This window comes from Aptenodytes patagonicus, chromosome 25 (assembly GCF_965638725.1).
Source record: "Aptenodytes patagonicus chromosome 25, bAptPat1.pri.cur, whole genome shotgun sequence".
Taxonomy (NCBI): domain Eukaryota; kingdom Metazoa; phylum Chordata; class Aves; order Sphenisciformes; family Spheniscidae; genus Aptenodytes; species Aptenodytes patagonicus.
Window position 1 is genome coordinate 3,948,166 of NC_134973.1, and position 23,629 is coordinate 3,971,794.

At 46.0% G+C, this 23,629-nt stretch overlaps 2 protein-coding genes across 3 annotated transcripts; both read left to right on the forward strand.

Moving 5' to 3' along the window:
* The first annotated feature begins 674 nt into the window (after positions 1–674).
* SIN3B (SIN3 transcription regulator family member B) lies at positions 675–15,368 on the forward strand. 2 transcript variants are annotated; one of them, XM_076359193.1, is made up of 19 exons: positions 675–782; positions 1,496–1,602; positions 2,204–2,357; positions 3,372–3,635; positions 4,038–4,181; positions 4,437–4,559; positions 5,060–5,149; positions 5,589–5,707; positions 6,447–6,654; positions 7,382–7,498; positions 7,875–8,113; positions 8,375–8,558; positions 8,784–9,378; positions 9,889–10,058; positions 10,619–10,792; positions 11,074–11,166; positions 11,483–11,577; positions 12,027–12,231; positions 12,625–15,368. In XM_076359193.1, exons 1-19 carry the CDS (start codon positions 690–692, stop codon positions 12,853–12,855), a joined length of 3,405 nt encoding a protein of 1,134 aa, XP_076215308.1. In that variant the 5' UTR covers positions 675–689; the 3' UTR covers positions 12,856–15,368. The 2 variants fall into 2 exon arrangements, with proteins under 2 accessions (XP_076215308.1, XP_076215307.1); XM_076359192.1 differs by lacking the exon at positions 675–782 and having other exon boundaries at positions 1,516–1,602; positions 5,063–5,149.
* A 4,631-nt stretch (positions 15,369–19,999) lies between these two features.
* Positions 20,000–22,963, forward strand: F2RL3 (F2R like thrombin or trypsin receptor 3). The gene is made up of 2 exons (XM_076359182.1): positions 20,000–20,119; positions 20,770–22,963. Exons 1-2 carry the CDS (start codon positions 20,029–20,031, stop codon positions 21,843–21,845), a joined length of 1,167 nt encoding a protein of 388 aa, XP_076215297.1. The 5' UTR covers positions 20,000–20,028; the 3' UTR covers positions 21,846–22,963.
* Positions 22,964–23,629: the final 666 nt, after the last annotated feature.

The following is a 23,629-nucleotide window of genomic DNA, read 5'->3' on the forward strand; positions in this document are numbered from 1 at the left end:
AATTACAACATTAAACGTCGCTGAAAACTCCCTCGCTGCGGTTATTTAGAGTCTATTGATACCTTGGCACAATACTACTGCTATCGAGTACCATAGTCATAACCACGTAAGAAAGGTAAATAAGAAAAACCAAAACCAAAACCCAACCCTAAACCCACATTTTATCCAACTACACCAGACCAGGCATCAGAGCTCGGTGCGGACCGTTGCCCGCAGCCCGGCCGGAGCTCAGGAGAAGCGGCCGGCGGGCACTCGGCGCTGCGGCCTTCCCGCGCCCCACCTCGCCGCTCCCCTTCCCGCGAAGGCCACCGGGGATTTGGGCCGCCGCTGCCCCCTTAGGGGCTCGGCTCCAGCCCCGGCACCACCCCGGCACTGCCGACAGCCACCCCCGAGCCCCCCAGCCCGGAGCGCGCTCACCCCACCGGCGCCGGACCCCCGGTGATCCCCTCCCTCCGTCAGGCCGCTCACCGGGGCCGCGCCGCTGCCGCTCCCCCTCCCGCAGCCGCCCGAGGCGCGGCTCCCGCCATGGCGGTTGAACGGCCGGAAGCAGCGCGCGCTCCCGGGCGGCGCCGACGGCGGCCGCGAAGGTTCCGCTCCGGGCCGGGCCGGGCCGGGCCGTGGCGCCGTGCGCGCTGACGCAGGCGCTCCGCACGCGCTGACGGGGGGCGCGCTGCTGCCCGACTCCCAACATGGCGGCGGGGGGCGGCGGCGGCCGGGGGGGCAGCGCCCCGCGCTGGGGCGGCGGCGGCCGAGCCGCGGCGCAGGAGAAGCTGCCGGTGCATGTGAGTGCGGCGACCGCCCCGGCGGCCGCCCCCGCCGGGGCCGCCGTGATTTCCCCCTTCCCCCCCCCACCCCCCCCGCGAAGGGCCGCTCCCCGCCGCCCTCGACCCCCCGGGACGGCCCTGCCCGCCCCGCCGTGAACTGCCCCGCCCCGTCCGCAGCGCCGAACCCGCCCCCGGTGCCTGTCCCCCCCCGCCGATACCGTGGGGTGTCCCGGGGCCTTCTCCCCCCGGTGCCGTGGGGCACTCCCGCCCTCCTTCCCCGGTACGGTGGGGTCCCCTGGGGCCTGCGCCCTCCTCCGGTACCGTGAGGGCCCCCCCTAGGCCTGTTCCCCTCTTCCCTATACCGTGCCCCGCCTCCCCAGCTCGGCTGTTCTCCTCCGGTACTGCGGTCATGCTCCCCGGGGACCTGTTCCCCTCTCCCCGGTACCGTGCCGTCCTCCGTGCCCTGCCATCCTCCTCCAGCACCGTGAGGCCCACCTTCCCCGGTACGGTGGTGCCCCACCGGGACCTGTCATCCTCAGGGCCTCTTCATTTGGTACCGTGTGCCCCTCCCCAGGCTGCTCCCCCTTCCCCGGTGCTGTGGGGCTCCCCCCCCGGGGCCTGTTCCCACCTCCCTCAGTGCCGTGGGGTGCCCCTGCCCCCATTCTGGGACCGTGGGGTGCCCCGGGGCCTGTTCCCCCTTTCTGTGCCTCACCCGCGTTCTCACCCTGCAGGTGGAGGATGCGCTTTCCTACCTGGACCAGGTGAAGATCCGCTTTGGCAGCGACCCTGCCACCTACAACGGCTTCCTGGAGATCATGAAAGAGTTCAAGAGCCAGAGGTAAGGCCCAGGCCCTGCGGCCCAGGGCTGCTCCGGGGAGCTCCTCAGCCTTTGTGGGGGTCTCTCTGCCTTTGCAGGGGCCTTTCTGCCTTTGCAGGGTCCCCCCGCCTTCACATCATCTTTCCACCTCCACAGACACACGGGCCGCCCTGCTGGCCTGTCCCCCAGTAGTGTAGTCACTAAACATTGGAGGTGGAGGGTCTCTGTTCATCCCGTCATTTTCCAGAGATGAAATCCACAGGAAAGGGCAAATCTATATTTACTTCCCGCTCTGAAATGCAGATCTGGAAAATAAGTGAAGAAGCTTGAGTGCAGAGCCTCTCTGTGACCTGTCAGCCCTAGAGGTGATGGCTGTCTTGCCCGTTTTGGGTAACGTGCCCACTCATATCTCCGCTCTGTGGATAACACTCCCAGTATGAGGCTGCAGTGGGTGGTGGTCATTCCCTCTGCTTGGGCTAATTTCTAGGTCCGAGGTTCCCAAACTTTCTTGTTAAAAAATTGCATTTCTTAGAAGCCAGATGCTTCACATACCTCTGTAATTTGCCAGGCTTAACTTGTATTTCTGATTCGGACACAAGTAACAAACTCTTCTCAATTTTAGCATTGACACACCTGGAGTAATCCGACGTGTTTCGCAGCTTTTCCATGAGCATCCCGACCTCATTGTAGGATTCAATGCTTTCCTCCCTCTGGGCTATAGGATAGAAATTCCAAAGAATGGGAAGTTAAGTATACAGTCACCTTTGAATAGTCAGGTAGGTTATAGAACTTATATTCTCTAAATAATTCTGTTACATGTGTCGCTATACACATCTCTTGCACAGTTTAGGCTATGTAGATTTACGTGTATTGCACGTTGCTGAAGTTTTTATGTGGTTTTGAAAGTCTATGATAATGGGTATAATATAAATTTAAACATTTATTTTCAAACCAGTTGTTAGTTTAGCTTACACAAGAATGATATTCCTGCACGAAGTGCCATTTCAACTCCAAATACTTCGGTCAGATTTGGAAACTGAAATTGTAATTGGCTTGACATATTTATACAGATCCTTAATACGTGGTGTGTGTAGTGACAAATTTCAAAAAGAGATCCTGGAAGAATCGCATTTCCAGTCTTCCGCTGAGAAACTGGGAAACGTGATTAGGCAATAGGCAGAAAATACATGTCAGGTATTGCCATGCAATTGCTGACATCCTGCAATAAAGGACATCTGCTGTAATACAGATGGATACGTATTGGCCTCTGCTTCTTTGTTGTTGTGTTGTTGTGGAGGCTGAAACAGAGCTATTACCTGAAGGCTACTGAGAAACTTATGGTTTAACCCTAATTAGTAGCAGTAAATATCTTTTAGACCTCAGTTCCCTTAGATCTCTCTGTTGCTTGGAAATTTAGCATCTTTAAGAGCCTTACATTTTAATATGTTTCTTAAAACTGGCAGTTCCTCTGAAGTAAAACCGTGGTAACAGAAACTGTGGTGCGTGTTGTCTGGTACACCCTCTCAAGTGTAGCAGACAATGCAGTGGCAGTCAAAAGCGGTAATGAGTCAGGTGGTTCCTAAGCCAGATATGACTTACGTGGTTTTTTTAACTGATGGTGTTAATAAACGAGGTAGGGAAATTTATTGACTAATTAAATCTTTTTTCTTTCTTCTTCACGTGGTAATCTTTTTTAGCTAAACAGCTTGAAAATCCTGATGCTAGATTGTGGTTGAACTTGCACCTGTGTTTCTGTACAAGTCACTGTCTTCTGTGTCTTATGCCACTAGGTGCCCTCAGAGCCTGTTCCCAGCGCTCTCCCTGGCAGCGGGCTGTTGTTGCATTACTCCCAGGAGAATTCGCACAATCACAGTGACTGCTCTGAGGAGTTTAGGCAACAGCTTCCATACAAAGAAGATAAATCCCAAATTCCTTTGGAGTCTGATTCTGTAGAGTTCAATAACGCTATCAGTTACGTGAATAAGATCAAAACACGTTTTCTTGACCATCCAGAAATTTACAGATCCTTTTTAGAAATTCTTCATACTTACCAGGTAAAAAGTCTTCCATATAAGAGATTGTGGGTTTGCACTGTAGCTGTTTGAGTAGTTGTTGTCAGATGAAATGTCTGCCTATTGAACAGGCTTATACAGTTCCCGAGCATTAGCCTTTGTCCAGCAGTTGCCTCATAGGTATTCACATGAAATGACAAAAGTGTGAAAATTGTAGAACTTCCCAGGCGCTGAGGTGTAAAGGGGTTGTACCTAGAGCTGTCTTTACTAACCTTCAGTTGATTTAGTGATACTCTCTGTGAAAGGATGCACTGTAAGAACCTTGGGCTATCTGATAGTTATTTCAAGTTTGTGTAGCATAAGGTTTTTGGCTGAGTTGATGAGTTTTCTTGCATAGTGAGGTATGTTTCTGACTCTATTTAACATCTGTGCGTATCTTTTCAGAAAGAACAGCTGAACACTAAAGGCCGACCCTTTCGAGGCATGTCAGAGGAAGAAGTGTTTACCGAAGTAGCAAATCTGTTCAGGGGACAGGAGGATCTGCTTTCTGAGTTTGGACAGTTCCTCCCAGAGGCTAAAAGGTCTTTGGTATGTGTAGGCTTAGAACAAGGCAGAATATTGAATACTCTCTGTTCGTATGTAGAATACATAAAGAAGCTTTAGGAACGCAAAACATTATGGGAAAACATACAGCCAGTAGATGAACTTTGCTCCTCTTCATTGTTTGGAATTTCGCAGAACAGATGACTTAACTACATGTTCTCTGTTCTGTTCAGATTTATAGGGTTCTTTATTTGCGCCGACCAAGAAGAGAACGTTGAAATCATTATTTATTTACTTCAGTTCACAGGAAATGGACCATGTGAAGTGAACAGTGTCCAAAAAACCGAGCATGAGAAGAATCTGGAACACAGCAAAAAGCGATCCAGACCACTGCTGTTGCGTCCTGTTTCTGGGCCAGCAAAGGTATCTTTTAGCAAGTAGAAACTTAGAATAACCTGATATTATTCGTTGTATTTAGATAATTGCTTAGATGAAGCTGTAATGAGTAGCGTCTTCGAGGTATGTAGGTGTTAGGTACGAGAAACAAAATTTCAAAGTTATTTTTAAAATAATTACTGTCGAAAAAGGGATTTTTTAAAGTATGCTTAAATGTGTGTGGTAACGTGTTGAATACTAAATATCAAGATCTTCTGTACTAAGTATTGGCCCTGGAAAGGGACAATTTATTGCTTCTACAAAGAAATGGTTCTTTGGAATTCTTTCTCAAGTGATCCTTTTTTGTTGTTGTTTCTTCTTCTTAGCTGGGAGTCATTTGATAGAGATTGCTGTGGAGGACTTGACACAGCAGTGCTAGATCACTATTTGGGAAATCCTGAGTTTCAGACTTTGCAGAGAGCTGTTAGATGTCAGCGAAGAGGGATTCAATAGCATTTGAGTCGGGTAACTGTTTGTTCTTTTAACAGAAGAAAATGAAACTGCGAGGTACCAAAGATCTGTCAGTAGCGACAGTGGGAAAATATGGAACGCTGCAAGAGTTTTCCTTCTTTGACAAGGTCAGTATTTGGCCTGTTCTCACATTCTGTGGACTTATTTCCAACCATTTATGAGGTTATTAATTGGTTGGTTTTCTATACGATCTGTGTCTCAGCACTTAGCAATTGCTGACTTGTCAAGTGGTAGAGAAAGACAGACCAAGAAAAGAGAAAATAGGTGGGTTTGGGAGACGAAGAGAAACGGATAATTAACCTTTTCCTGAATGCTTGTCTCTTACAGACATGTTTTTCTCTATTTTTCAGTGATGTTTCCTCATGGTACCATCTGTCGTTACTAGATTATTGTTTGAAACTGGGCATTTTTGTGCATATTCTCTTCTTATGTTGCAGTCTAGACAGAGGTTTGTCACTGTACCCATGGTTCAGACTACTTAGAATATGAACTAAATAAAAGTGGTGTTCAAGCGATCTGATCGTTTCTCTCCAAACCGTGCTTTAGGTGCGTAGGGTGCTAAAGAGTCAGGAAGTCTACGAAAATTTTCTCCGTTGCATTGCTCTCTTCAACCAGGAGTTGGTCTCTGGCTCTGAGTTGCTCCAGCTAGTTACACCGTTTTTAGGGTAAGTTACTGACTACCTTCTCTGCTGTGTCATAGTTTTTAGGTCTTACTCTGTTACTTTTTGGTAGACATTGTGAAATTTGTTACTGAAGTTTTGGATTTAACTTCAGAAATATCTCCTAGGTAGCATGCAAGAAATTGAAGGCTAATCCAAAAAGAGGAGTAATAAAATCGGAATCTTTTAACATATCTACACAGCTCTTAAAGAGCATTTTGGGGAGGATATTTCCCTCTGTCTGTGCATCCAGTTGAAAGCCTCACAAGCAGCAGACTAGCTGATGTTACACCAAATCATCGGGGGGCAGAGAATCTCATTAATTCTGGAGGGTGGTCTCTGTTCACACTCCCTGTTCTAATCTCTCAAAATTTAATACAGGTATAAACATGAAATCTCAGAACAGAGCTGTGAAAAGGATAAATAGTGCTAGCTCTGATGTGAGCCTCTCGTGCTGTTTGGCTTCCAACACAAGAGGGGGAGTCAGATGGCAAGGATCAGTGACTCCTCAATCAGTTAAGGGGAGCATTCGTGAAGTTGTGAAGGGAAATTCTTTTCCTGCCTTAAGTAATAAAAAAACCTAAAGTAATTCAGAGAGAATGATAACAGAGGTAAAACGTTGGTGAAAGATTTCTCACTGCAATGCTGTTTGTTTAGATTTTCTCCCTCGCTTTTATAACACACGTTAGCCACCCTAAAACTGTTAGAGTGAAATAACAAAATATGCTTACTTGTGTTTTTGAAGGAAATTCCCAGAACTGTTTGCACAGTTCAAGTCCTTTCTTGGTGTGAAAGAGCTTTCATTTGCTTCTCCTCTGAGCGACCGATCTGGAGATGGAATGAGTCGGGAAATTGATTATGCTTCCTGCAAACGCATAGGATCAAGTTACCGGGCTCTCCCAAAAACCTATCAGCAGCCAAAGTGCAGTGGAAGAACAGCCATTTGCAAGGAGGTACTTTGGGATCAACCTGTTCAATCCCTGAACACACATTGCACTTACATACCTTGAAGTGGGGTAGTTAGTGCTACAGCTTCTGCATGTGGATTCCCCTCTTTAATGCTGATTAGCCAGCTTTAATCTCACAGCAGTTACTCATCCAATTTATTGAAATAAGAGTATCCACGTGCATTTTACTAATTTTATCTAAACCCATCTCAAATCACGTCTTTCACTTTAACGTCTTTTGAGTCTGTGTGCATACACAAATTTATTCCTATAGACAGAAAAGTATATTAAATAGCCTGAAATTAATTTTCTAGCAGTGGACCAATATGGCCTTTAGAAACAGTTTCTCTCCTGAAAGAGCACTGTGAGCCAGTGTCTTAGGCACTGTTCTCACTGAGAACAGACATCTGCAGCATAGGTGCTCCCACCTCTCACTGTCGTTGGCAACTCTGTCTCCTTTACTTACAGTTGCTGATTACTGCAGAGTGATCTCTCTGGTTTGTGAGATGATAGTGAAGGTGCTTTTGAGCTTTCTGAGCAGGGCCCTGGCACAGTTCCACACAGACCTCTGATCTTCTGAGTCATGACAGTGACTTGTGAACTAGGTCTGAAACTTCCAATAGAAACTCAGGGAAGAACTGTGCAAAAATAAAACAGAGAAGTATCAGACCCCATGAGAACAGCTCTGGGCTCATAAGGCTCTGTTCAATGTCATGTCTTTGCACTGTTGCAGGTGTTAAATGATACCTGGGTTTCATTTCCATCCTGGTCTGAAGACTCCACTTTTGTCAGCTCCAAGAAGACCCCTTATGAGGAGCAGTTGCACCGCTGTGAAGATGAGCGGTTTGAGGTACCTCTGCTACTGAGCTTCCTTTCTGCCTGTCTGCCTCCTCAGAAAGCAAAACTTGTAGCTATGAGGAGTTTGACTGAATTAATTGGGGACCAGTTACTGAAAAGTTCTGTTAGTGTTCGTTGGTTTCAGCTAGAGTTTGGTGTTTTCCACTTCCTTGGAGTCTAATAGTTCTTTCTAGGCATGAGTCCAGTTCTAAAAAGCACGTTACCTTTGGGAGAACTGGCGGAGGTATATTTTCCAGTAAGAAACCTTGCTGATGTTTCTTAGCTCCACCCAGTGGGGCTGGAATGCATGCCACAAACCTGGTGCCGCTGGTCTCCATTTTCCTGCTATGCCTGCTCTTACACTGTGTCTTTTGTGAACTCTTTAACAGTTGGATGTTGTCTTGGAGACCAATTTAGCCACAATACGTGTGCTGGAGAGTGTGCAGAAAAAACTGTCACGACTGACTCAAGAGGATCAGGAGAAATTTCGACTGGATGATTGCTTGGGAGGAACATCAGAAGTGATCCAGCGCAGGGCCATCTATCGCATCTATGGTGATAAAGCACCAGAGATCATTGAAAGTCTTAAGAAAAACCCAGTTACTGCAGTTCCTGTTGTTCTTAAGAGGTAATTCCCAGTCTCCTGTGTTCACCCGGGTTCTTTAAGAAACTGATACATAATTTTTAAAGCATTTTTAAACAACTGTTTTCTGTAGATGTTGTTTCAAAGGATAACTTCTCTTCAGTGGTGGTGCTTTTTTTTAGTTATTTATTGCTTCCAGGTATACTGAAAAGTGTTTGGTGCATCACAGTTGGCTACATTAAAAATGCTTTGTGTGCATTTCTGTGGTTGTCTTTTTGAACTGAAGTAGATCATACATTTACACAGATTGAAAGCAAAAGAGGAGGAATGGCGGGAGGCCCAGCAGGGCTTCAACAAAATTTGGCGGGAGCAGTATGAGAAAGCCTACTTGAAGTCCCTTGACCACCAGGCCGTCAACTTCAAACAAAATGACACCAAAGCTTTGCGCTCCAAGAGCTTGCTGAATGAAATTGAGAGTGTCTACGATGAGGTGCGTATGCTAGTAAATACTCCATCCTGTGTGTCCTTCATTTATAGTATTATCTAGATGTTTACATAGCACCTGGGACCTTGTTGAAGTGGTAGTGCTCTGAAGAGTTCTCAGTCAAAAATTACTGTCCCAAGCATAGCGTTAATACTGGCTTATTTCTTCTGGCAGGAATGGCTCTTGAGCATGGATTGGAAGGATCTTTATCTATTTGTCTCTTGATTACAGCATCAGGAGCAGCATTCAGAAGGGAGAAGTTCGTCCACAAACGAGCCTCATCTTATCTTCATCTATGAAGATAAGCAGATTTTGGAAGATGCAGCGTCTCTTATCAGCTATTATGTAAAAAGGCAGCCTACTATCCAAAAGGAGGACCAAGCAACCATCCGGCAGATAGTGCATCACTTCATACCTGAGCTGTTTTTCTCTCAGCCCCCTGAGCACAGTATTTCTGAAGAATCAACAGATGAAGACAGAGAAAACCATCAGGGGCAGAACCTGGATACTCCTGAGCTACGGAAAAAAAATGTGCCTGGGCCTCCAAGCAGTCCTTTGGAGGCAAAAGCAACCTTCTGTGATGTTACAGCTGCTGAGCCCCACAACACTCTGGATGATGTTTACAGTCTGTTCTTTGTCAATAATAATTGGTATTTCTTCCTCCGCCTTCACCAGACTCTGTGCTCAAGGCTCCTAAAGATTTATCGTCAAGCTCAGAAGCAGCTTCTAGAATATCGGACTGAAAAAGAGAGAGAGAAACTCCTTTGTGAGGGAAGAAAAGAAAAAACCAATGATCCAGCCATGGAACTAAGACTGAAGCAACCAAGTAAGAATAACCCAGGACATAGTCCATTCTTAATGCTCTGGTTGCTAGTGCACGATTGTGTATATCTGAGTAACTGAGACCTGCAGGCAAGTCTGTAAGGAATGCAGAGGTGCAAACCTCCGCTATATTTGTGATTTGTGGATACAGCTAATTTCAACACAATAGCCAGTTTGCAATTTATCTTCTGAGGGCTCTCATGCGTAGTTCATAGAGACTTCACGCAAGCCCCCTGCTGTCAGATGTTCTCAAGCGTCTCATTGTATTAATCTGTCGCTTTGATTTAAAATGTAAATGGCTCCACAATGAAATAGTTAACTACACAAGGCAGTCATGGAAGTGCACGAGATAAAACTGTTACAGTCTGTCAGCACTCCTTACGGAGAACTGTCTGCCTGTAAGCATATTCTCGATACTGAATGTCATGGTTCTTGAGCAGTGCTGTCCCTTGTATCTCTTGACTTCACTCTGCCTCTTACATGCATTAAGCGACTGCACTTCTCCCCTACCCAGGTGAAGTGGAGCTGGAGGAGTACTACCCCGCGTTCCTGGATATGGTGAGGAGTCTGCTGGATGGGAATATTGACCCAACGCAGTACGAGGACACTCTGAGGGAGATGTTCACTATCCATGCCTATATTGGCTTTACTATGGACAAACTGGTGCAGAATATTGTCCGCCAGGTAACTAATTTGATGGCTGTGCTGCGTGTTTGGGGGGCTGCACATCTCCCTTCTATAGACAGATAGGTTTCTCACAGTAACCTGTAATGCAAGGACTCACTAAACTTAAAGCAAATTCATAGAAAAGTTATATATGTAGGGGAAACACTCTAACAGAAGTTCAGTGAGATTGTTCAGCTTCGGTACAGGGACCACCTTAGGGGATTTACTCTTCCTGGCCTTTTCCAACATTTTTTTGAGTTCCAGCCTTTTCAAAATTCTGCCATTCCCAAAATACATCTAAGGCAAAAAAAAAAAAAAAAAGGTCCAGTCCTTTTTACTCAAATCTGTCTTCTAATTGTAGTTTTGTTACAGTTAAGGCACATCAGCCCCCCAGTCTTCTCTGTTCCTTTTATTGCAAAGTAATGAAAAAGAGAGTGAAATGTGTGAAGTCTCTAGAGAGACTTTGCTGTTTCATGTGAGGTATGATGCTGTGCTGAGTTTTGTGCTCCTTTCATAACACGCTAGACTTAACTCTTGGCCCAGACTTGCTGACTGAATTTCCCCTTTTTTAATGGAAGCTTCACCATCTAGTGAGCGATGACATCTGCTTGAAGGTTGTTGAGCTCTACTTGAACGAAAGGAAGCGAGGTGCTGCTGGAGGTAACTTATCCTCTAGGTGTGTCCGGGCAGCAAAGGAGACCAGCTATCAGTGGAAGGCTGAACGTTGCATGGCGGATGAGAACTGTTTCAAGGTAAGAACTTGCTGCCAGGGAACTTCATAAAGTGACTGTGGCACTTTACCTGGGAGAAGTGGGTTTGGAAGCTCCAAGGCCACAATGGTGAGAGAGAGCAATGTGAAGAGAAGGTACCAAAACCAGAGCATAGACAGTGAAGTGGCATCCTGGCTCACTGAAAAGCCCTGCTGCTTACTTCTCTCCTAGCTCATATTTGTTGTCCAAGTGACTTGTTGTGAATATACAGCATTTTATTGTGAACCCATGTGGCCAATATCTTGTGCCTGTAACTTTTACAGGTAATGTTTCTTCAGCGGAAAGGACAGGTGATCATGACCATTGAGCTTCTGGATACGGAAGAAACCCAGACAGAAGATCCTGTGGAGGTCCAGGTAGTATCACAGTGACCGTGGAGTCTGCTGTACCAAGACAAAGCAGATGTCTAAGAATGCTTTTCCGCTTTCTTGTTCCAAACTGTGAGACTTTGCCAGGAGAAGTTTACCTGGGAAGTGGGAAGATTACATGTGGGGCTGTGGTCATTGACAGAAATGGGTATGTTAGCGAAAGAGTTGCAACGTAAATCAGCTTGGGGTTGAGTGAGATACCAGCAGCTTCATAAAAAGCAGCTTGGAAATAAACTAGTTCTTTGCAGTGGTGTTTGTCTTGATGAGAGCAAAGTCTGACTTGAAAATGGTCTCTCTTGTGTAGCACCTGGCTAACTACATGGAGCAGTACGTTGGGGTAGAAGGAGCTCCAAACAACCAGAATGATGGCTTCTTATTGAAACCGGTCTTTCTGCAAAGGTGAGCGCGCTCCCTCTCCTGAGTCACACCTGCAGCAGCTGGTACTGCTTCCTCTCTCCATATGTGGCAGCCATTTTAGGTGATGTGCCATACAAGCAACTCCAGGGCAACGCACTCATCTTTGAGGTCCAAAGGGGCTGCTGTAGTCCAGTGCACTGCATAAGAATGCTGAAGAAAAAATTTATGACCACGGCATTGAGGTTTTTTCATGAAACTGTGTTTAGAAAGGAGTGGGACTGTCTAAGCAGTCCCTTCTGGGAGGGATTTGAGGTCTAATTTGTTCCCATTTCACTAAATATTTGTCAAGAGTGTATGGAGGAAGATCCTGGAGAAAGTCTGAAAACGAAATGTGGGAATACAAATTTCATACTTACGCTGTCAGCTCTGCTAGCTTAAGAGAATGGATAACCGAGTGTGACACATGCTTCGTAATCCTTGTTTTGTTCTAGAAACCTAAAAAAGTTTCGCAAGTGGCAATGTAAGCAAGTGAGAGCTCTGCGTAGCGAAGTGAAGAGCTCCTGGAAGAGGCTGATTGGGGTGGAAAGTGCCTGCAACGTGGACTGCCGGTTCAAGCTCAACACCCACAAAATGATGTTCATCATGAACTCGGAGGATTACATGTACAGGCGGGGAGCGCTCTGCCGAGCCAAGCAGGTGCATCTCCTATTACTCTCTCTGCAGCTCGGGCAGTAGCAGAGGTTGAGGATGTGAGCCAAAAGACAGGTACCGATAAGAAGTCTTGTGGCTGAATCCCTGCAAACTACACCCAGAAGTTACTACTCTGTGTTGGATGAAACATGGAGGAGAGCTGGTAAATGCTCTGTACTTTAGTTTAGTTTAGCAGCCTTTACTTTACCATGCAAATTTTAAGGGGGAGTGGCAAACATTAAGAAATAGAGATCTTTAAATGCAGGTATGCAGTTTCCTGTTTTACTGTTTGTGTTGTGTTGTGTTGTAAAGCATGCACATCTCAGACACACAAAGAGGCGAAGGTTTTGGCTTCTCCCCCAGAAACCTCTCAGTGATCTTTACTTGTCTTGCTTTCAGGTACAGCCAATGGTGCTGCTAAAGCATCACCAGCAGTTTGAAGAGTGGCACAATAGGTGGCTAGAAGAGAACGTGACCATGGAGGCAGTTGATGTAGTTCAAGACTGGCTGATGGGAGACGAAGATGAGGAGATGGTGCCCTGTAAAACAACTTGTGAGACGGTGAATGTCCATGGGGTCCCAGTGAACAGATACAGAGTTCAGTACAGTCGCCGTCCAGCTTCACCGTGAGCAGAGACTTGTTCCTGGGACCAAGACAAGTAGGAGCGTTGCTGGTGAAATACATTTACTCTGAGAATAGTGGTGGGAATGCAATGTATGTATTAATGATATTTATCCAAACAGCATTTTACTTTGGATTATGATGTATTTTCCATATGGCATAGACTTGTCTCCTTGCAGTGTAATCCTCCAGCCATCATGAAGAGACTTTTAAAAGCTTTATGGGAAGAGGGCTCTTGGCATTGCCACACACTTTTTAGTAGTTTCCTAGCCTTAGGCCACTGCTGACCAGCCAATACTGGAAGGCTGAGTGAGGGGGTCAGGCTCTGGGCGAACTACCACTAGTGGCTTTGCTGGAGAGATGGAGCTGGGCTGGTGTTCGAGCAGATGCTGGCAGCTGCTTCCACTTTGAAAGGTTTAATGTTCCCTATCTTCCTGAATTTATGCCGTCTTGGAGCCTGCAGAACTCTTCAATGTAACCTCCGAGTGCCAGCGGGGCTGAGAGCACCTGGCACAGATTGCTAGCCCCACTATGGGCTGCTTCATTATCTATGTGTACTAATAAGGCAATGAATGCAGTATTTGTTACTGGTGCTCTGGTGAGAAAAATGCCAAAACTGAGAGAAGGGTGAACGGCGTACTAAACGCTCTAACTCTCACTCATCAACTAAGTATTTTGGAGCGTGAACTAAGGGGAAGAAACTCTCTGAGCTGCAGTGCTAGGCAAGAGAGCATTTTGCGGTGCAAGACAGCCTAGGCCCGTCAGCTACCCCTCTGCAGATGTGCACCGGATCCCATGTTGTTGCTTTGTGAACTTACGACCTGCTGCAGACTCTGCCTTCTCAGATCTGGAGCTGCTTAGAGCGTGTGCCTGAGGAGGAATATCCATTGCGAGGTCTGGCCTATTTTTTTTTTTTTTCTTTTTTTTTTTTTGTATTTTGCATGTCGATTGGCAGCCTCTGGAGACCGCGTTCTCGGGCGCTTCGCTTTCCTTGTGCATGCCCGGACTCCTTGGTTCTGCTGGGTTGTACCACTTCAGTAACATCAGTAGATGGAGCTCTTGCGGCACAGTGTTTGCACTGGATCTGAGGTTTGTCCCAGATACTTTGCTGTTTCTGCTGGGTCAGCACAGATGCTGTGTTTGCAGTGACACATGGAAATCTGTAATGGGCAGTGTTAGATCCAGCCACAACCATCGTAGACAAGCTTTTCCACTGAACCATCTGTACTTCTATCTAAGCTTTCTTGCAATGAAACCTAACAAAAAACCTACCCCAAACCATGCAGAACACTACGTCAATTGTCTGACTTAATCTATTGAAAAATCAAGAAAATTTAGCTGTGTCCGTCCTGCAGCCCCACTGTGACTTCGCTCTTGTTTTTCAGGGGCCAAGGGCAAGCACACTGTCCATGGAGTGTATTACAAACATAATGTCTTGAGGCAGGTCCAAGCCTCCTTTCAGCTCTGCTTCCAACGTTTTTTCTGGCTTTTGGGGGAATAACCCCCTCACCCCGATATTTTTTGTGGCTTTGATTTTTAGGTTATAATTTCTGCCAGACCTAAGTAGCAGCCTGTAGGATTTGTCCTGGGTTATTTCCACTGTACAACATTTGGTTTTGCAATTGTCTCACTTGACAGTAGAAAAATTGGCCTTTGGGGTACGTTTAATAGAAAACTGTACTGACTCTTTGTCTTTTTTGCAAAATAATCTGTAGGAGGGAAGGAGGGAGGCCAGCCTCTGGCATTCGTGGCCACTTGCACAACCACTGCCAGCAGAGGACTTTTCATCAAGAACTCATGTTCTCGTTGTCTGGGTCTCTGTTAAATTTTGGTTACTGAAACGATCTGAAGGTTCTTCCCCGCTCTTGTTGCAGTAAGTGATAAAAGACACTGACCACGTAGCTATGTGAGGGCTGGGTGGACAAGCCCACTGCAAAGCACAGTATCCCCCTTTTGCTTCCAGACAGCTCAACAAAATACACCTCAGTCCTGTTCACCTCTCTGCTGTCTTCCAGTGGAGATGACAACTGTGCCAAATTTTATGGTTTTATGATACAGAAAAAATGTTTACTAGAAAATAGGTTGCAACTTGTGGCTTAAAATGCATTTGATTCCAAGTGTACCAGGGTGTAGGAGGGTAACGCACCTGTGCACCGTCCTGTTCCATCTCCCCATTTTTAAGTGTACTTCAGGTATTTTTAAGCATCCTTATTTTGTAAACCTTAATTTATAATCTGAACAGATTAAGTAAGACTTTCGCCCTTTACAGTGCTATTGTCTCAAAAATGATAGTAGCAAATGATGTGAATGGAATAAGCAGGCAGTGCAGGTTTGAGAGTGGCTTGCTAACGTCGACCGCTGTGTATCTGCTAGCACGACCTTAATTCAAGAGTTTGTTCTTCCATTTTTTTGAAGGATCTTTGCTTTTGGGCTTGTAATTGCTTTGCCAGCTCTTTGAATGTAGTTTTTTTTTATATTTATTTGCACATTCAAGTAAAATAAAATATTGATTTTAAAAGTCTGCAGCTCTCACTGTTTTAAATTTGTTTTAAATTAATTGAAACTTTCTGACAATCCCCAGAACTGATTGTCTTGCACCTGAAACTGAATTTTAAATGGTAGAAAAATGCAATTGAAAAGTTGGATAAACTTCCCTTCAAGCAGTTGCAAGACGGGCTGCAGGATGTAATGACTTAGATGTGGGCCAGCAGGCAGCAAATCTTTAACCTTACCCACACCGAGAAGTTAGTGCACAGTAAGCGTATGTAAGCTAGTGCAGTAGCTAACATAAAAGGGAAATAAGTTTCCTGCAAGTAGCGTGCAATAGGAGATCCCATGCAGGAAGATAGTGCCTGTGGCTCTGTACTTCTGTGTGCGCTGCCAAGACCTCTCTTGGAGCAAAGGCCCACGGCGGGACGAGAGCACGGGAGTCCATGGGGTGGCATAGTTGCTCCATGCAGAGATAGGGTTTCAAAAGAAAACATTGCGTGGTGCCAGCAAAGCGTATCTTTTTGCAGATTGGTTTATTTCTAGCAGCACCTTTGCCATGAGAGGTGTGGTGCAAAAATATGGTCCAGACCTGGCCCCCAAGTCCTCGCACGCTAAATACAACAGACATTCAAGAAAAGTGACTGATTCCAGTTCCGAAATCTATAAGCACATCTGCTACAGGTTAAGACAATACAACTGCAACCATGAAAATAACCCTCCACCCGCCTTTCCCTCAACCTCCCCAAATTCCTGGGTAATAACATGTTTAACTGTGTTCCCTGTGAGCTCTGCACAACAAATGAATGTGTAGATTTTGCAAATTAAGCTGTAGTGATGTGACCCAGATCTGATAGGAGTTTCCTTTACATCATTCTCAACACTTCCGTTGCCATAACAAAAGGCAAGTCTGCTTTCTGTGCAGCGTATTACTTGCTCACAGGGAAACACACTGTTGTTCTCCTAATAACAATCCTCTGATGCATAAATTGCATGGAATAATTTGATTAAAATGATGGTAGTGGTGTCTCAGAGGACACAGTCCACTTTACACAAGGCTTCTCGCAGAGATCTTGGACTTCTCACAAAGAGGACGTTCCCTGTGCTCAAGGGGAGGGACAGCCAGATCTGACATCACCCAAGAGCAGTTGGAGATCTCAGCAAGTGGACAGCTTTGGCAACGACAGCTTAAAAAATCTCTTTCAGGTTTGCAGGGTGGAATAAGAATTAATGGTTTTCTAAATTAAGAATTGCTAAAGGGAGTACCTGAATTCAGTATTTAATATTTCAGGACTTTTTTTTTTTTAACATGTTTCCGTATCACAGTGATGCACATAGAGAAAGACGGGGCTGCGGACCAGTGAGAGGTAGTCTAGAAGTATGTGTGTAAACATGAGTTGAGTTTTTCTTCGTGCTTTAGCCATTCCTCTGGATTAGAACTAAGTAACTCAACCTTAATGAAACCAGAGGTACGCTCTACCTTCCACTCATCAGAATTAAAGAGTAAATTAAAGTCTAGCAATTCTAAACCATATCTGTGCTAAAGGATGAATCCAAAAAGAATCATCTGAGACCCAGTGCTGAAAAGGGATGATGTTGTCTCTATGAGGCAAAGTAGCCCCTACCCCAGTGTCACTATCTTGCTGAGAAAGGACCAGAAGAAGCTATTCCAGAACATATAGTGAGTTGTAGTGATGCTAATAAACTCAGATATTCCTGAAAAATGGCTTCACGTGGACTTCCTACACTCTGAAGTGAAAACTGCAAGCAAGCAGAAGAGCAGTTCTGAAAAAAACCTGTCTCCCCAAAAGTATTACACCAGCATAAGGCTTACAAGGGGTGAGGAGAATGCGAGCACAAAAGGTGTGGCATAACCAAGGGAAAAGATTGGATGGGATCCCAGTGGAACACGAGAACTGTGGAACAAGCAGAAGAGAAGAGAGGCAGGGAGATTCCCTGGAGCTGTGGAGAGTCTCAGGGTGATGGTAAGAAAGAGACCTGATGAAGTGAGAGGAAGGGGAGCTGGTGTGATGGCAAAGTCAGGAAGAATGCCCAAGGCATGAAGTCGTCTTGTATGTGCCAGAGCCTGCAAAGACAAATCCGGGGTGGGGGGATCCTGGTTCGAAGGACCATCGTTTCTGTTTCAATAGTCAGTGGAAGTTTTCTGTGCCTTGTGGTTCTGAGAAGGCTCAGATGCTTGCACACCCAGCGGCTGGGAAAGGCAGGGCCAGCATTGCATTCATGGAAAATGTGAGGTTGTGCTGACACTGGTGGAAATGCTTCATGCTGCTGGCGCTAAGGCAGAGCTGCTGCCTCCATGGTCAGCTGCCTCCTGTGTCTGCATTGCAAATGCGACCTCAGCCTGGGGCAGGTATTAGCTCCACTAACATTTCCCTCTTCACACCTGACTCGCAGCTGAAGAACTCTCTAGAGCTGCTGGAACAGAGCAGAAATAGCAAGCCCCATTATTTGCCTACCAAAGTTTGCTCTTCCAAGCCTTAAAGATGTATGGGAGCCAGGTGATGTTTGTTTGTACCCTCCCTCTGAGCTTTAAAATCCCTAGCCTGTTTTCCAGCATTACATCTTTTGGGTTCAGAGCCATGGAATAAAAGAGCGCCTTTTCCCAGGAGACGATCTATTGCACAATGAATTACTTTAAAACCAAATTGTTGCCCCACAGGGCAGGGATCACACGACTTAAAGAGATGTTAACAAGCCATGACAAACCTCTGGCATTAGAATTTTCAAGCAAGCTGTTCTGCATCTAAAGCAGTCACTAAAGATCACACAGCATCTGAAAAATGAAGGACACAGCAATGAGTAACCTCTCTCTGCTCCACTCCAGAGACCTGTCCATAGGAAGCAGGGCTGCGATTTGCACACTATCTGAACCTGATTATGTCTAATTTTTTGCATACAGAGCACGGAAAGGATCCTGGCTGAGGCATGGAAAATATGTGGCCACATGAGTCATTCTGTAATGGTTCATAAATCCTGAGAGAATCACAAAAGCAAAACATCTAACATTGCATCTTCCCTGTCCCTGCCAGTGGAACTCCACCTCTCGACACGCTCGGCACAAGGATGTGGGAATATGGTGAAAGCAAAGGAAATAGGATCATTTTCTCCTTGGAATAGAAGAATCTCATCAAACAGCAGCCAGGCTCAGATGTGCAACCTTCACAGAAGAGGCCATTCATAAGCTGAGGAGAAAGAAATGAACTACTCCTCAGGTTGCCAAACCAAATTTACAGTTCCTACTGCCCGGACTCCAGCTTCTGTCTTTACTCCCTTGCAGAGCCAGGCAGGGGACTGGAGAGCAAAAGCCTAAAAACCAGCAACCTCTGAAGCTATGACCTCCTGCCCCACTGGCCTACCCACTTGATGACCACTGGGAAGTGGTCGTGCTGGGGCTCTTACACAGGTGATGGGAGAGGATTTGGGACTTTCCCAGCAATGCTGTGCAAGACAGAGCATGGAAGGGACTTACACTCTCAAGGAGTTAGAGAAGGGGGGACCAAGCAGCAAAGGATCTTAAAGGTTCAGGTAACATCTGCCAGTCCCTCTTACGTTATGTGGGTCATCTCCATACAACCAGCAGGTATGTGGCAGCAGCATGCCACTGCTCCAAGCTATTAGTTAACACAGAGTGCTCAACCCTCTTGGGAGTTTACTGGGTGGAGACTGCTGGAAAAACACAGCTCTTGGGCAAGAGTGACTAAAATTCACCATTATCTACCCAACAGCAGAGACTTCCTGTGCACCCTTGTCAGGCCCCTTTCCTGCTGGATGGAGCTGCTCTCCCTGTTGCTGGTAGTTTATCAGCGGAAGCACAGTGTCTCCATCAAGCCGTGAGACCTCGCCACTTATCGTTTATATGTTACCGCACTCCAGGCTGGTGCTAGTGCTGATTCTTTCAAGTGCACATAGCTCCGACCCACAGGACTTTTGATCAACCTCTGCAGTGAGATCAAGAAGGAAGGTGCAGGAGCTTTGTCCCCTATTTAGCCAGGGAGCAGGAGCAGAAGTAAAGAAACGAGAGAACTCTGAAAGGCCCAGCCTGATCTGGGGACTGCAAGGCAGACAGTAAAAACCCTTAACTGCCGCAAGATGAGGCTGTGGGAGCCCAGAGGTTTCTCTGGATCTGCAGTTCTCCTGCACTTCATTTATGTTTCTGTGAGGGGATACCTTCTCAATTTGCACTACGAGAAAGCCTTCTAAATCAGGGTGTGGGGAAAGACCTCGAATCTCACACAGAGCCACTTGGGTCTCTTGTGTGGAAGGATGCTTGACATAGGAGGTCAGAAGTTCAGTTTACACTCTAAACCAAATTCAAACTGCATCAAATCTGATCACATTTGTTATTTCCAGGAATATTCTGGAGCAGGAAGGAGGCCCAAATGAGTCACTCGAGCCATCGTCTAGCTCTGACGATGCAGTATGGCCCCAATACGCTGTGGATCTAGATATGTATGCCCCTCCCAGTCCTGCATCTGACACTGGAGCTAAGCCTCTGCTTGGGCATACTCGTGCATGTCGTGACAGCCCCCCATACGCCTCATCCTTCACGGGATAAGCCTGGTGCTTCCGTGAGTTAAGGACTAACAGAAGGAAATGCGTAAGCAGGGTCACTTAATACTGCCTTTCCCGCACAGCTCTGAGCACAGCAGTGCACTGTTGGATCCTGCACCAGAATGGAGACCCTCGGGAGCGGACGGCTGTCACGGAGGCTTATGCTGTGCTGCGCCTTTTGGGGACTCTGCCTGGCCTCTCCAGACTACGATGGTGAGTGCGTATCTTTGGGTGAAAAATTGCTGCTGCTTAAAGTACTAGATACTTGGTACCTTTATAAGATCCCTGAAAACTCATTTTTTAAAACTATCACGTGGGAGCACACTCTAATTGAGCTTCGTGCATACTCCAGTTGAAGCAGGAGGTGATAGCAGGTGATACGGAAGAGAAAGAAACTGGGGTTGAAGAAACTAAAAAGAGAAAGAAAAATTAGAGGAGAAGTAAAACAGAGATCACTTGAAACCAAAATCTTTGCTAGACTCCCACAGCCATGACTTTACCCTGGAGTGGCCCCAGATCTTCGGATTCTTTTGAAAGCTGGGCAGAGGAATTGCTCTCTGGTTTCCCAGGCCTGCTGATAGTTGTACAACATAGCAATCATTTGTGAGCTGTGGGAAACCACACAACAGAGGAATCACGTAAATTTTCAGTAAGGTTGCTGATGGCTACTCCTGCACACCTAATTCTGTTAGCCAGCTTTTTCTGCCCGTCACACAACAGCATTTTACTGAATACTCCCACTGCTAGGGACCCCAACATAAAATGCAAAACTGTAGCCTTTGGGGTAAGCATTATTGGGGTAAGCCTGCTCTGCAAAGTACAAGGGTACAAACAGCAAGTAACAGACTGTATTTATTTGACAGATTACTCTCAGAACAGCACCAACGAGCAGGTAACGACACCAGAGATCACACCGTGTCCCCGAGCTATCCCCGGGGAAAAAGCAACCATAAACAACATCACATACCTGTTGATACACGAGACCACACGCTCTCAGCTGGACAGTGTGGTCACAGTGCGGCTCATCCCCTGCCTCTACACCCTCGTCTTCCTGGTGGGGCTGCCTTCAAACGGGCTGGCCCTGTGGGTCCTGGCCACCAGGGCTGAGAAGCTGACCTCCACTGTCTTTCTGATTAACTTGGCTGCAGCAGACTTGCTGCTCGTATTGGTACTGCCCTTCAAGATTTTCTACTATTTCCTGGGGAACAACTGGCCCTTTGGGGAAGGCCTGTGCCGGCTCACCACAGCTTTCTTCTATGGGAACATGTACTGCTCAGTGCTGCTGCTCACATGCATCAGCGTCGACCGGTATCTGGCTGTGGTGCATCCGTTCTTTTCACGTTCTTTCCGCACCCCTGCCTTTGCTGCCTGCACCTGCACTGCCATCTGGCTCTGTGCTGCCATCCTCACCCTGCCTCTGACTCTGCAGCAGCAGTCGTATCCCCTGTATGGAGCAGACGTCACTCTCTGCCACGATGTTCTCCCCAGGCACGAGGATGACGGGTATTACTTCTACTACTTCATCTGCCTGATCGCCTGTGCTTTCCTCGCTCCTCTGGTGGTGATGCTGTTCAGCTACTGCTCAGTATTGCGAGCTCTCCTGGACAGTGGGAAGCGGTACTCCTACTCTATCAAGCTCACAGCTCTCGTACTGTTCACACTTGTGGCCTTCTACACACCCAGCAACGTTCTCCTCCTTGTTCATTACTCCAGCTATAACTCCAAGCTGTATGGCAACCTGTATATCAGCTACATGGTGAGCCTGGCCATCAGTACCTTTAACAGCTGCGCGGATCCCTTTGTCTACTACTACGTTTCTGAAGACTTCCGGGATAAGGTGAGAAGGAGATTCTTCAGTCACAGAAAACAAAACACCACATCCCTAAAAACCTCCAAGGAAACACTCCCTCAAAAAAGTTCCAAAGATTCACTGGTGTAAGCCTCCGTCCCAGCTCCCTGCTCCTAAGGCACTCGCAACATACACTGGGGATGAGATGAAGACAACACTGGGATCCCACAAGTTTCATCCAGAGCAGCGAGCAGTATTTCCCAGGAGACAAGTCCTGTCTCCTGTCTGCACAGCTAAAACTGAATAAACCTGGACCACAGGATTCCTTGAGAGGTGCGGAGTCCAGCCAAGATGTGGAGTGCTGAACATGCATAGATCTGTTACCGCATGCAACTTCTCATCTGGTCACGTATTGCCAGGGATGTTCTTGCCAATATATCTAGGTCTGGTTTTCCTAATGCATCTTGCAGACTGATTGCTATTTGTGTTCTATTTTTTTTTTTGCTGCTACTGACTTGCTTGCTGTCCTTGAACGCACATTCCCTTCACCTAAAACTGAAAAAGAACAGGTGCTTGCAAAACCAAATTTCTAAACATTTCAAAAGTACTAGGAGGTACCTACGTGAAAGGTACTCTCCTGAATTAAAACATACTGTCAAGAGAATGCAGAGCACTGGCTTTTCTAGCAAATACATTCTTGGCTTGATTAGTAAGCAATACCATAGTAAAGTCAGCCCATTGTTGGTAACAAGTGTAAAAATCCCATTCACTAATCCCTATTTTTGCAAATGACCCTTGGCATCCATAATTTCTTTGAGGCAAGGATTGTATTAAATGGATTTTAAAAAAAGTAATATTATGTCTCTTGGAGGGAAATATTAAAGAAGGAATTGATAAAACCCTCACTCTAGAACTCCACACTTTTGCGTGATGTCATACACAATCAAGAGCTGTCTTACGAAGCAGGTGACCAAGCTTGTTGCTTATTGGAACCTGTTGCGAATTTGACAAAATGCGGCCAACTCATCTCTCAGACACAACTAGGGCATATCCCAGTAAGCAGCAAGGTAGAAAATGAGTGATAAACCTCCTTAGAGTTCCTGAATTCTTTAGTTTCACTGGTACAGACATGACTTCTGTCCTCACCCTAATCTATGATCAAACAAACTTACAGCCTACAATGTGAATAAGAAGAGGCAGACAAGATTGTCTTAAAATCAGTTTTTAATAAAATATTTATCAGAATCTAAAACAAACCCTTTTCTGGACTCAGACTTGCTAAGATTTGTGTGAACAAAACAAAAATGGTCATAGAACTGTTTGCATGTACATGTATGTGTGGGGGCGAAACACAGGTGAAAAACTAGAGCCTATCTCCTATGGCTGCAGTACTGCACGTGCAGAGGATGTGCCAGGTACTGAACACAGGAGACCTGGTGTAGCCAGGGCTATTGCCACTCAGTCAGAAATAGCAAGTACTAAAAAAACCCAAACCCCAAACTGAGCTGAGGTTTTCTAAATAGATGATCTATTCACAATAATGAAAACCAGGTTATTGTGCATTGAATGTCAATAGTCGACGTCAGCAAAGCAAGTGCTGTTGTTTCAATGATGTTCTTCAAGCAAGCTGAACATTCTTCTGGTATTTGTTTTCTACTGAGGCTGATTAAGAAGAAGGGAAAGAGGCAAGACCAAAACACTTGGACAAGAAAGAACAAGGGAACTATTGCTTTAAAATAAATACCATGGTAATGATTACTCTGCATAATGTACAGTTACAAATATATAAATATTAATTTCATTGAAAGGATTGCAAGCAAAAATCACTGATAACTAGCACTGCTGCAGCTATTCAGTAACATAACTTGATGTAAGTAGGAATCTCTGTGTCTTACAAACCCACTGGCACTTTTCTCCTTTTGCAATGAGGGACC